This window comes from Andrographis paniculata, unplaced genomic scaffold (genome assembly GCF_009805555.1).
Source record: "Andrographis paniculata isolate CXL003 unplaced genomic scaffold, ASM980555v1 Contig77END, whole genome shotgun sequence".
Taxonomy (NCBI): Eukaryota; Viridiplantae; Streptophyta; class Magnoliopsida; order Lamiales; family Acanthaceae; genus Andrographis; species Andrographis paniculata.
This window is the reverse complement of record NW_026137614.1, coordinates 4,534,693-4,548,289: the sequence shown is the minus strand read 5'-3', so window position 1 is coordinate 4,548,289 and position 13,597 is coordinate 4,534,693. Positions and strand designations below refer to the sequence as shown.

General features: G+C 30.4%; 1 protein-coding gene across 3 annotated transcripts; it reads left to right on the top strand.

The window, feature by feature from the left end:
• Positions 1-1,687: 1,687 nt before the first annotated feature.
• Positions 1,688-9,246, top strand: LOC127239308 (protein HIRA). 3 transcript variants are annotated; one of them, XM_051257396.1, is made up of 11 exons: positions 1,688-1,818; positions 2,157-2,280; positions 3,919-4,194; positions 4,316-4,567; positions 4,648-5,045; positions 5,129-6,080; positions 6,731-6,935; positions 7,064-7,304; positions 7,538-7,660; positions 8,380-8,494; positions 8,574-9,246. In XM_051257396.1, exons 2-11 carry the CDS (start codon positions 2,173-2,175, stop codon positions 8,874-8,876), a joined length of 2,973 nt encoding a protein of 990 aa, XP_051113353.1. In that variant the 5' UTR covers positions 1,688-1,818; positions 2,157-2,172; the 3' UTR covers positions 8,877-9,246. The 3 variants fall into 3 exon arrangements, with proteins under 3 accessions (XP_051113353.1, XP_051113354.1, XP_051113355.1); XM_051257397.1 differs by lacking the exon at positions 1,688-1,818 and having other exon boundaries at positions 1,833-2,280; positions 8,574-8,889; positions 9,035-9,246; XM_051257398.1 differs by lacking the exons at positions 1,688-1,818; positions 2,157-2,280 and having other exon boundaries at positions 4,047-4,194; positions 4,313-4,567.
• The last annotated feature ends 4,351 nt before the right edge of the window (positions 9,247-13,597 follow it).

The following is a 13,597-nucleotide window of genomic DNA, read 5'->3' as shown; positions in this document are numbered from 1 at the left end:
CCCATAAGTGGAAAATTTTCGTTGATTTAGTCCTCCTGCGCCGGGACGCAGGTGGCTCGCCGGAAGCTGCGTGTCCGCCAGGTGTCCCGCCAGATCACGTGGATTTTAATTTTTTTTTCATTTTTTCATTTTTATTTTACCAAATAAAAAAATTGAAAAAGACAATCAAAATTTAAAATAAATTTAAATAATTTTTTAATAAAAATTTAAAAAATGAAAAAAAAAATAAAATCCACGTTGTCAGCCAGGTGTCGCTGACCTGGCGGCGTCTCTAGCGCTGAAGGACTGAAACAACGAAAATTTTTTACTTATGATACTAGTCTGTGACAGGCTCCACTTACGGGATTAAAATGATAAGGGTATAGTTACGAGACTAAAAAACAGTTTACTCTTTCTTGTATTATACTACAAATTAATTTTATATTCAAAATATCACATCATATCACTATTCTAATTCAAAAATTTTAATATTCAAATCTCAACTCAAAACAACCGCACATTAGAGATAAAGATATAGAGGACTTTGGAGTGGTCATAGCACTAATTAAATTAAATTTATATTTATTAAATAAATATTCTTCTATCTTAAAGACAAATAATTTTCTTTTAATTAATTTCACAAAAATTAAATTATTTTCTATTTTTATTAATTTATAAGTTTGAAATATATTTAATAAATATAAATTTTAATTAAATTTATAATTTTTTGGTCGGCAGGATTCACTCAAAATTTTATTATTTATATATTTTTTAAATCAAGAAATCTTTTTGTCTATATTTAAAATTTTTTATTTTGTTTATAAAATTAATTTATAAAAATAATAATAATAAATAAATAAATATATTTTTATTTATTTATATTATAAAAAATTTCATTTTAAAAAGTGAAAGATGATCAAATGATATGGAATAGACTTATGACTAATTAATAAAAAAAAATTCAAATATTTTAATTGTCATTTCATATATAAACAATTAACATTTGAACGGATATTTTATCAAATATTTTAATATAAATAATTAATATAATCAACTAATGAAATCAGTTAATAACTAACAACAATGCACTTTTAAAAGCTTTACCCAAAATTATTTTGAATTGTTATTATTAATCACATTCTATAGATGTTTTCTAATACTATTATAATAGTTTTAGAATTTTTGTTGGTATTCAAATTTTCAAATATATAGCAATTAATATATTTCTCCTGTCTCAAAATTATAGTCTAATTGTGTTTAACACGTGATTTAAAAAATATTGATATTATATTGGTAATGAGTAAAAAATACATGTAAAAGACTTTTTTGTCCTTTCAAGTCTATAGACAAAAATGATAAACATAACTAGTGTATTAGGAGTGAGGGAATATATATATTTTATGAAAATGTTTTCTAATACTACTATTATAATAATTTTAAAAACTTTGCTGCTATTCAAAATTTCAAATAAATAGCAATTAATATATATTAAATTAATTATTTATTTTTTATATATTAAAAATTTTAAAGTTTTCAAAAATCTTTTGTCAAAATGAAGCAACAATGTACAATTTTGTTCGATAATCCTCACTTGCCTTATCTTTGCATCAGTTTCAATCTTCCCTTTGAATTTGACCGTTGATGAAACAAATGTACATAAAAAGAACCGATTTTTTTATTTTACTGATCCAGATTTGCTTTTGCAATAATTTCTCTTTCTTGATTTTATTCCGAAAACAAAAAATCCAAAATTTACCGACATGAGCTCGCCCTAGGGTTTTTTTTTGTCTTCGCTGCTCGCCCAAAATTCTACCTCTGTCTGTCTCACTAAAGCCACTGGTAGGGCTGGGGTTTTCAAATTGTTTTTCTATCAATTTCTTGAATTTTTAATTACTAGGAGCTTTTTCTCGACTTCTTTCATTTCATTTTGCAATTTTTTTTTACCGTGCCGACGAGTTCCAAATCATTTTGAAATTTACCCAATTGCGATTTCTGCCAATTCCTACTAATTTCGACGTGGGTTTGATTTCTTGGATTTGCGTTCTGGGTATTAATTGAATTTTTCAGGAATTTTCGGTCTTGCTGGAAATTGAGTTTAGGTTTTTTGGGATTTAGTGTAAGGGGGCTGTTGTATTCTGTTTTTTGTTCTTGGTTAATTGTAGTTTTCTGGGATTTAGGTCGCGACTGAGGAAGATGATTGCAGAGAAACCTAGTTGGGTTAGGCATGAGGGTACACAGATTTTCTCCATTGATATTCAGCCTGGTGGCCTCAGGTTTGCCACTGGCGGTGGCGACCATAAGGTATTCTTTTCTTGTTTTTTTTTTTTCATTTCTAATTCGATTCTTTTGCTTTAGAATTTCTTGATAGCTTTTGTAGTTATGTATATGTCTACTCTGGAAATCATTCATTTGGTGTCTGGAGGAATGCACATTTTAGTTTTACTTTATGGGAAGGTTTGATTTCTGTGTTTGCATCTTCTTCTTGAGAATTGAAATCTGTTTTCTTGAAGAATTTATTGATAAATTGGTACCTAGAGCTTATTTATGTTGTCAAATTTCTTAATTCATGTAATGAGTTGAGGTGCACTTCATGGTTAGATGGGATTCACATTTTGGTTTAAGGAATGCACATTTTGGTTTTACTTTCTGGGAAAGCTTAATTGCTGTGTATGCAGCTTCTTCTTGAGAATTGTAATGTGTTTTCTTGAGGAATTTATTGATATATTGGGTACCTAGAGGTTATTTATGTTGTCGAATTTCGTAATTCATGTCATGAGTTGAGGTGCACTTCATGGTTATATGGGGATTCTTGTTGGTTGTAAATTTGTAATTTACAAGGCAAGATTTAGTTGGTGGTGTATTGTTTATAATGTAATAAACTGATAATGGCTTGGGGACAATAAAAGTGAGTCAGTGTAGTTGCGGGCTTGTGGCAAATGATAAGGTGTATTGTTTCCGAGTAAAATATTATAGAATGACTGATGGGGCATGTCTGATTCTATACATATAAGATAAACATTTCAACTTCTCTTTTATGGATCATGTCCTGGTAATTGCTGCACTCCTCTTTCAAGAATCATGCCTGACTGTGTTGGCGAAGGCCGAAACTGATGTTTTGATATGGTCTTTAAATTTATCTTAAAACATGAGCAAGATCCAGTTGTTTCTTGGAAAGTCCCTTTTGCTTCTTTCTTGTTCGGAGACTTTGCATGTAGTGATAGTAGAAATTTTGATTAATAAACATAGATATTTTAATACCCTATGAAAACTAGGGGTGTTCTTCGACTGTTATTTGTTTATATAATGAAATCAAAATGATTGGTAAGCTACCCTACCCAGCCAATGCTGTTTGTTCCTTTTGACAACATGATGTGGGAAATAGATTTCTTTCTTTTTCTTCAACCAATGAACTAAGCATCCGATCGTTGTGGAAACTGTGAAATTGACCTACATAAAACCCTAATTCCTAAATTTGTTATGATACACAGATGTAATGGGTCATGCTGCTGTCACTGACATTAGCCATAAGGGATCTATAACTTTATATTGATCACCTTCGGATGTGTATTGGTATCACATTTTTTTTGCAACCAAATCGAGCCATGTTCGCATATAATGGGTTTGACTTTATTTGATTGAATCTATTCGTTGCTCTAACGTAATCATGCATTGTGATTTGGGATTCTGACATGCTGAAAACATGTCGCTTGGTCCTCCGCGTGTTGTTGTATGGATTTTTTGTGCCTCTTTTTTGATTGAACGCTGCCGATTCTTTTCATCAAATTCGTTGAAAGGATTCTGAAAATGCCATTTCACACAGTGGATTTGTATCTATAGCTGCTATGTAATAGATGCAAATCATCATATATGTCACTTTAGAAGATCCTATAGAGTTTTCCTTTTCGTCAAGTAACTACATAGTTTTTGTTATCCGTCCAGGTGCGCATTTGGAATATGAAATGTGTTGCAAGGGAACTTCCATCTGACGAAACAACAGCGAAACTTCTCGCAACATTACGGGATCATTTTGGGTCTGTTAACTGTGTGAGGTGGGCTAAACATGGTCGATACATTGCATCTGGATCAGATGATCAAGTTATTCTTATTCATGAGAGAAAGCCCGGTTCCGGCACAACAGAGTTTGGTAGTGGTGAGCCACCAGATGTCGAGAATTGGAAAGTTGCTATGACGTTGAGAGGGCATACTGCTGATGTGGTAACTGCAGATCCTCATAGATAAATATGAATTACAAATAATGTTTAGTTTACGTTGTCTTATGTGAATTTATTAACTCATGCTCTAATCAAAGAATTACTTTTCTCTATGCTTAAAGTAGGTGGATCTTAATTGGTCTCCGGATGATTCAGCATTAGCCAGTGGAAGTCTTGATAATACGATTCATGTTTGGGACATGACTAATGGAATTTGCACTGCTATTCTCCGGGGACACGCCAGTCTGGTCAAGGGTGTCGCGTGGGATCCAATTGGTTCCTTTATAGCTAGTCAATCCGATGACAAGACCGTTATAATTTGGCGGACAAGTGATTGGAGTCTCATTCACAGAACTGATGGTCACTGGGCTAAATCGGTGAGTTAACAATTTTCCAGTTTTTCGGATTTTTTTTCATGTTTTTGCTTACGTCTTAATTTGAAATTTTGTATTTTCAGCTTGGCTCCACTTTCTTTAGGCGGCTTGACTGGTCGCCTTGTGGCCATTTTATAACGACAACTCATGGTTTCCAAAAGCCTAGGCATTCTGCACCCGTTCTTGAGAGAGGGGAGTGGTCTGCGACATTTGACTTTTTGGGGCACAATGCGCCGGTTATTGTTGTTAAGTTCAATCATTCGATGTTCAGGAAGAATTTGTCCAATTCCCAGGACTCAAAAAATGTGTCTGTTGGTTGGAGCAATGGTTCGTCAAAAACTGAAGGAAAAGATTTACAAGCATATAATGTCATTGCCATAGGAAGTCAGGACCGGACCATAACTGTATGGACTACAGCGAGCCCTCGTCCTCTTTTTGTGGCTAAACATTTCTTTTCTCAAAGTGTCGTGGATCTAACTTGGTAATAATATTCTTGTTTTTTTTTTTTTTCAACTTAATCGCCTGTGTATATTTACTAAGTCGTCAAAATTTGGCTGATTGCAGGAGTCCAGATGGGTATTCATTATTTGCTTGCTCTTTGGATGGATCAACAGCAACATTTCACTTTGATGTGAATGAAATTGGGCAGAAGTTAACTGATGCTGAACTAGACGATCTGAAAAAAAGTCGCTATGGGGATGTAAGAAGTCGCCAGGGAACCTTAGCCGAGAGTCCAGCACAGCTGTTGCTTGAAGCCGCATCTGCAAAACAAACTCCGCATAAAAAGGCAGTAGCCTCAGAGAATCAAACGTTGCTAAAATCCTCTGCCGCTTTAGTGGCTCCAAGAAAAGTTCCTAAAACTATTACCGATGCTGGAAAGAAACCCCAAGATCCGACCGGTGATAGCATCAATAAAGTTCCCGCCCCTGCTCGGATGTCAAGCCCTGTAAAGCAAAAAGAATATAGACGGCCGGATGGTAGAAAGAGGATAATACCAGAAGCTGTTGGGGCGACTGTACATCAGGAAAGAACTATTTCTGATCGATCTGACATGTTATTAAGATCCTCGGAAGAAAACAAGAATGACAGTGGGGCAGGGACGATGATGAAACCTGTAGGTGGTTCTGCTGATCTGAAAGAGCGGTCGAGCGGCACTGCAAGAGCAACTGTTAGTGAGAGCTTGGTCATTGAGAAGGTTTCGTCAAGTGAAAGCAAAGAAGTAATAAATAATGTCGAGCAGATTGGTCTGCCTGCTACTGCTAGTTCTCTTTCGATTAAAGTTTTTGATAAGAAGCACGGGGAAGATGCAATGCCTATCTGCTTGGAAGCTCGTCCTCGAGAGCATGCTGTTAGTGACATTGTAGGAGCAGGGAATACTTTTACAATTAAAGAAACGGAAGTGTCTTGCACCAAAGGGTCGCAGACTCTATGGTTTGATAGGATCTCTGGCAAGGTGACTGTCTTGGCTGGGAATTCGAATTTTTGGGCTGTTGGTTGTGAGGATGGATCACTTCAGGTTAGTATGACATTAATTGATTTTTTTTTTTAAAAAGGTAAAATTTTCCATAACTCCTCTTTGAAACTCAGCTTCTGTACTATTGCATGATACCAACTTATACATGTTGCAAGAAATTCCTTTTAATATTTTTTGTGTGATGAGAAAATAACTTTTCATCTACATTTTTTGCATGGCAGGGATTTCATGCAACATTTTTTAAAAGTATAAGAGGGCGTAATACAATTTTTAAAATACAGAAAGATTTATGCTGAGTTTCGAAACTAGTGGGGAGTTACGGATAATTTTGCCTTAAATAAATTCTGCACTGCTATTTTGTTTATGTTTTTATCTTACATTATAAATGAAATTCACTATATATTATTGAAATTTTGCAGAACTGCCACCAAACTTTCATCGAAGATTGGAATTTATTGAAACTTTACACGAACATTAACAAATTTCTTGTGTTTTCCCTTTTTCGAAATGAAGTATTTCAAATGCATATAGATAATCAATAACATGTTTTTTTAGATTAATTTTATATCATATACATATATTGTTTCGCCTCTGGAAAACAACTATGGTTTGGTTGTAAATTTCAAATGTCATAACACGTTGGCTGTTTTTAACATTTCCATCTATTGATTGTAAATATTATCACTAAAAAGGTTTATACAAGATGCGGGAGACGTGCCATGCCAACCATGATGATGGGATCAGCAGCAGTATTTATCGATTGTGATGAACTTTGGAAATTGTTACTTGTCACAAGAAATGGATCAGTCTATGTTTGGGATCTTTACAGCAAAAAATGTCTGCTTCATGATTCTTTGGCTTCGCTAGTAACTACCGACTCGAAGCCACATGCAAAAGGTAGTTGGAATCTACTAATTCAGTTTATTTATTTCGTAGCCGTATAAAAAAAAAAACCCCAACTTTCCAAATTTCAATTCGGTTACATTATTGTTTTTAATCTTTTCGAATCCCTGCTATTTTCACAGGCGCAATCAAAGTAATATCTGCAAAATTATCAAAAGCTGGTTCACCTCTCGTTGTATTGGCTACACGACATGCCTATCTCTTTGACACAAGTCTTATGTGTTGGCTGAGAGTGGCAGACGACTGTTTTCCAGCGTCAAATTTCGCTAGCTCTTGGACCTTGGGTTCGACCCATGGTGGGGAGCTTGCGGCACTGCAAGTTGATGTCAGAAAATATCTGGCGCGGAAACCAGGGTGGAGCAGGTTCGTATGCGTTTATGATGATAAAAATGTCTGATATTGCTTTATATAGAAGGTTTCGAGCAATTTTGGTCTTACATAAAAGTTCTTGCACAAATGATATATCACTTACATTTTAAATTGTATTCAATTGAATCTTTTTGATTAATTTTACCAACATTAGCCGCATAATTTGCTCTTTATCTTTATCATGATTTACTCGTAATACATTCTTGAACTTTTATTTATGTGCGCAGAGTAACCGATGACGGTTTGCAGACCCGTGCTCATTTGGAAGCCCAGATGGCGTCTGCACTGGCTTTGAATTCCCCAAATGAATATCGCCAATGTCTTTTATCCTATGTTCGGTTTCTTGCAAGGTTTGATCCACTCTATCGAGCCCTTAACATGTGCTTTAAAGTCGATTCTTGTTACCTGTAAAGGGTGTGTTTGTTTTGGGGTTTGGATTTTGGTTTGGAATTTGAATAGTAAAATTTTTGAATTGGAACAATTGTATGATGTGATATAAATAAGTGTTGACGTGATATTTTGAATGTAAAATTGATTTTTATTATAATATTAAAAATAGAAAGCAGAGGTTTGATTTAATATTTTTGGGGAAATTTTTTTTGATAAATTGTAAAAATTAGGTGAAGTTTGATAAGAGAACACACCCTAAAAGCATTTATATGTTTCTGTATACACTTTACTTAACCACACGGCACTTCCTACCATTGGTGTGTTTATTTGTAAGATTATAGTTTGGATTTTGGTTTTGAATAGTAAAATTTTAAATTAAAATAATTATTTGATGTGATATACATATGCGATGGTTTGAATGTAAAATTTAATTTTAGTGTAATATAATAAATAAAATATAGGTGTTTGATTTGATGTTTTTTAAGGAGAAAAAGAATTAGAATTGTAAAACTGAAAATAAAATCCCACAAGTAAACACACCCTATATTATTATGTCCATATAAAATTAGTCTCTTGATTCTTGTTGATTCGACAATATCCCAATGGATAATTTATCAGTCAATGTTGCGAAGCACTTCATCATTTTTAAATGAATTGAATATGTAAATATAAATTGTAGGGAGGCGGATGAAGCCCGATTACAGGAAGTGTGCGAGAACTTTCTAGGACCTCCCGTTGGCATGGTTGAATCCGGATCAGACCCAAAAACCGCGGCATGGGACCCTATAGTACTTGTAATTACTAAACTCAATTTATTACTGATGAAAATTTTATTTTCTATATGGTCGCAAAAATAATTTTTGACTTTGACAGGGTATGAGTAAGCATAAGCTTCTTAGAGAAGACATTCTTCCGGCAATGGCGTCAAACAGGAAAGTGCAACGGCTCCTGAACGAGTTCATGGATCTTCTGTCAGAATACGAGCCTACTGAAACTAGCAGTAATCCTAAGAATCCGTCGCCTGTCACTGACAAAATGAACAAAAATCATTCTGCAGTCGATAAACCTAATCTTGATTCAGCCGTAAAACCAGTGGTATCCGAAGCAGATCGCGCCTCCAGGCAAATGAATTTTGAACCTCTTGCCACAGATCAGTTGAAAGAAAAAGATATTTGATCTGATCCTAACTGTATGTTGCTGATATATCCTTTTTGCATTTGGACGGAAAAACTTATAACATGATAATTGTTCGTAGTTCTTAGTTGCATAGTTAGGATCTTTGAGTGTTACTAGTGTGATTGATCGATGTGTTTGTTTGTTTGTTGTGTTCCTAGAAAAGGCGCGAATTCGGATTCGGATGCGTAACGAGGTGTTTTGTGAGTCGGGATTCGGGGCTTTTTTAGAGGATACTTGTCTGTAGTCTTCTTTGTAGTTTGTTTGTGTCTTGTATAAATACGAAGGCAGCCTTGCTCTTGTTGATGTATAATTGAAGCTTTGGATCTCTCTCTCTCCTAAGTAGGCTTGTAAAGCATTGATTTCTTGTTTATTTGTTTGTTGTCTTGATGTATCTGTCGAGAATGGTTAGGGTGCTGAATTAGGGTTAATTAGAGGTGTGCATTGCGGTCGATTCGGTTCGAATCGAATCGAACTTTCAATTTTGATAAGTTTTCGATTTATAAAACTGATATCGAAATCGAATTAAAGTTTTTTAAAATCAAATCAACATAACCAAAACCAAAGGAATCGAATTTTGTTTATTAATATATATTTTACATATACAATTAAATACAAATATTCGATATTATAAGATGTATTATTTATTAATGTATAAGTTTTCATTATTTTTAAAACTTTCGGCTTTTTAGGTTCACAAAAATTAAAAATTGAAAATCATAATTAAATCAAAATTAAAATTTATAAATTCGATTTTAGATCAATTCGAACCTTCTTAATAAAAAATTTTTTTTTTTTTCAGTTTAAACTGACCAATGTTCACCCTGGGGTTAATCATTGTGATATTGTGTGTTTCAATCCGTATATATTAGTGTTCATATTAGTGTTTTTGTTTAAATAATTGTTAAAACTAATTTTTTTAATAAAATTAAATATTTGATGTAATGGATATTATTATTATTATTATTATTTTATGGTAGTTTTGAATTATAAATTTGTTTGATGTGAATTGTGATAGTAAACAGTTAGCTAGTGTAATATTTTAAATGAAAAATATTCCTTCAGTCCAAGCTAAAAATATACAATTATTTTTGGCGCGGAGATTAAGGGATAATAGTATTTTAATTATAGTGGGTAGGTAAAAGTAATAAAATAATAATTTTGCCCTTACTTTTTTTGGTATAAAAGTAACTATGTGATGTAAAGTAGGGGTATTTGTGGAAAAAATGGGGTATTTAATAAAATGGTTACTTTGTAATTAAACGTCCCAAAATAGAAATATGTATACTTTCTAACTGGACGGATGCAGTATAATTTATAGTACTATATAATATATCAAAATAAAAAGTTAATATATGATGTAATATTTATTTAATTATTTTTAAGATTTAATGTAAATGTATAGTGAAAATAAAGTCTCTCTCATAACTGTAATATTTATCTAATATTACAAATAATCTTTTTATTTATATTACAATATAATACATTTATATTACAAATATATGTTATTACCTTTATATTATAGAATACTAATAAAAATTAGTTTAGTTTTTCTACTTTTACCTATATTATATTCCAATATAATACTAATATTTTTAAAACTCTGTATAAAAATTAAACGGAAAGATAAATGTAAATCAGTATAACTTAAATATGTAATCATTTGTTTTTCATAGAAAAAAAAAAAAAAAAAGAAAAGTTCATGGACAGTTGTTTTGGAGTTTTTTTTTTTTTTTTACTTACTATATAAATAATATTTAAATATAATATTTTATAAAAAAAATATTATTTTATTTTTATAAAAATATCATAATAATACACGATAACCCGAGGAATATAATATCTATGAGTGCAACAAGAAAAACACAAGAGTGCATTCAACAATCGTGTTCAAACACTGTTGTGTATTTGTCTCGAGACTCGTGAGTATTTTCTAACAATAATGTCATAAATACGAAAATATATATATATATAATAATAATAATAATAATAACAATAATAAACTACAAATTAATACTCCATTTGTTCCAATTTAATACGCTTATTTACTATTTTTGTCTGTCATAAAATAATAGTCTTGTTTTTACAAATAATCAAATCGCTATAAAAATACTCTTGCTTTTTTCATTATTATTACACAAGTATTACTATTTTTTATAAAAGACTCACAAGGGCAAAATAGTCTTTTACCCAAAACGGATGGAGTAGAATATATTTCTTATTTGTATCATTTTATAATTTTTTTTATAAAATATAAAAATATAATAAATATATTCTCTCGGTCCAATTTTAAGGGTCTCATTTACTTTTTGCGTCATTGTATTTAATATTAAAAATATTATGTATAATTTTTGTACAAATATTCTTCTAGTAGTATTATAAAACACTAAAACAAATATTTTTATTCTTTTTCTTAATTTATACCCCATCCGTCCCAAAATTACAGTATTATTGTGTTGGACATGAGATTTAAAAAAATTGATATTATATTGGTGGTTGGTAAAAAGTATAGATAAATAATTTTTTTTTGCTCTTGTAAGTATATTAGTGTAAAAAGTAGTAAAAACTGTATAATAATAATGAAAAAATATTGCTAGTTTTATGATAATATAATTATTTATGAAAATGAGATTATTATTTTAGTACGGAAAAAAATGATAAATAAAATTATTGTATTGAAACGGATAAAATAATATATTTTTATATAATAATTAATATTAAAATATCAATAAGTAAAAAATAAATGGAATTCGAGGAGATAGTATATAATTAAAATAAAATACATGAAAAAAAAAAAAAAAAACTAACAAAATAAATAAAATAAAATAAAATATAAAATTCTTTTGCCGATTGTTGTATTTTAATTGGAACAGATGCCAAAAGATGTACACATGTCAAACATTCCCAAATTAAGGTGCTGCAGCTGAATGCGGTGCAACACCGCGGCCATAAAATTTTTCAGATTTTTTGTTTTTATTATTATTATTATTATTATTATTTAATATCTGATGTGGGGTCAGCCTCAATGGGGTCCACCACCCAAATCACATTACCAAATAGACCTTACGCTGCACCTGCACAGTTCCAAAATTTCCTTTTAAATAGTCACTATGTCGTATTACTATAGTTTGGTTATATTTGACACGAGATTAAAGAAATATTGATATTATATTAGTAGTATGAAAAAAATATGGGTAAAAGATTTTTTTGCTCTTGTGAATGTATTAATGTAAAAAGCAGTGACAATTGTGTAATAATAATGAAAAATTAGAGATAGTTTTATGATGATATGATTATTTATGGAAATGAGACTATTGTTTTGGGACGGAAAAAAAATAGTAAACAAAGACTATTATATTGAGGCGGGATGAGTAGTTTGTTTGTGGGTTTGAATTTTTAAATAGTTGTTTGATGTGTGGTATAAATAGAGGTTGATGTGATATTTTGAATGTAAATTAAATTTGTAGTATAATATAACAAAAGAAAAGTAATTGTTTGATTTGATATGTTTTTATGAAAAAAAATTATATGAATAGTAAAAATTTCTACTAAAACTCACAAAAGAACGCAACTTTACAAACTTTACTTATTATGGATTTGTTTCTTTTGTCATCAAACCTCATGGCTCCTGTTCTACTATTTGAATTCTGAATTTTTTTCAGTCTCACATGAACGGATACAATTTTTCATTTTTTTAAATCCCAAAATAAGGATATCATTTTCTTATTTAAGTAATTGTACTATCTACCTAACATAATTAATACATTTACAACTTTCAAAATATTACACAAATGTAGTAGAGGTATTTTTATCATTTTTACTATAAACCAATATAATACTAATATTAAAAAATCTATTTGAAAAAAAGTAAATGTTACTCTTCAATGGAGGTAATACTTTTTTCATCAATTTAATAAGTTTATATTTAATTTTTGCGTTATTATACTTAATATTAAAAATATTCTTAGATTTATATATATATTTATATAAATATCATTATATTTGTAATATAAGACACTAATAGAAGTATTTTTGTCATTTTCTCTTTATTTGTACCACGTTTAGATATAATAATTAATATTTAAAGATCAAGATGCAAAAAATAAATGTCAAAGTAAACGAAAATAGTATATATATACTCCCTCCGTCCCAATACAATAGTCTTATTTACTATTTTTGTCCGTCCCAAAACAATAGTCTCATTTTCATAAATAATCATATCACTATAATTAAAACTATCTATATTTTTTTTCATTATTATTACACAATTGCCATTACTTTTTACACTAATATACTCACAAGGGCAAAAAAGTCATTTATCATACTTTTTACCAACTATCAATATAATATCAATATTTTTTAAATTTCGTGTCCAACATAATAATATTGTAATTTTGGGACGGAGAGAGTTTATTCTTACAAAATATTCTATTCTACATTATTATTATACTCCATCCGTTTTATAACAAAGTATCATTTTTTTCATTTTAGTCCGTCCAATAACAAAGTATTCATATTCTTTTTTAGTAGTTGTACTATCTACTTAACATTACAGATACCTTTACAACTTACAATATATTACACAAATGTCATTACTTTTATATTACACGTACTAATAAAGTTATTTTAGTTATTTTTACTTTATTCATACTATATTTTAATATAATATTAATATTTTTAAAATTATGTGAAAAAATAAATGGATATTTAATTATGGGATGGAT

Excerpts from the sequence above, each read along its gene's own strand:
- LOC127239308 (XM_051257396.1), top strand. The coding sequence starts at position 2,173 with ATGATTGCAGAGAAACCTAGTTGGGTTAGGCATGAGGGTACACAGATT. Across the intron at positions 4,195-4,315 it reads GAGGGCATACTGCTGATGTG|GTGGATCTTAATTGGTCTCC; the intron begins GTAACTGCAGAT and ends TGCTTAAAGTAG. Across the intron at positions 6,936-7,063 it reads CTCGAAGCCACATGCAAAAG|GCGCAATCAAAGTAATATCT; the intron begins GTAGTTGGAATC and ends CTATTTTCACAG.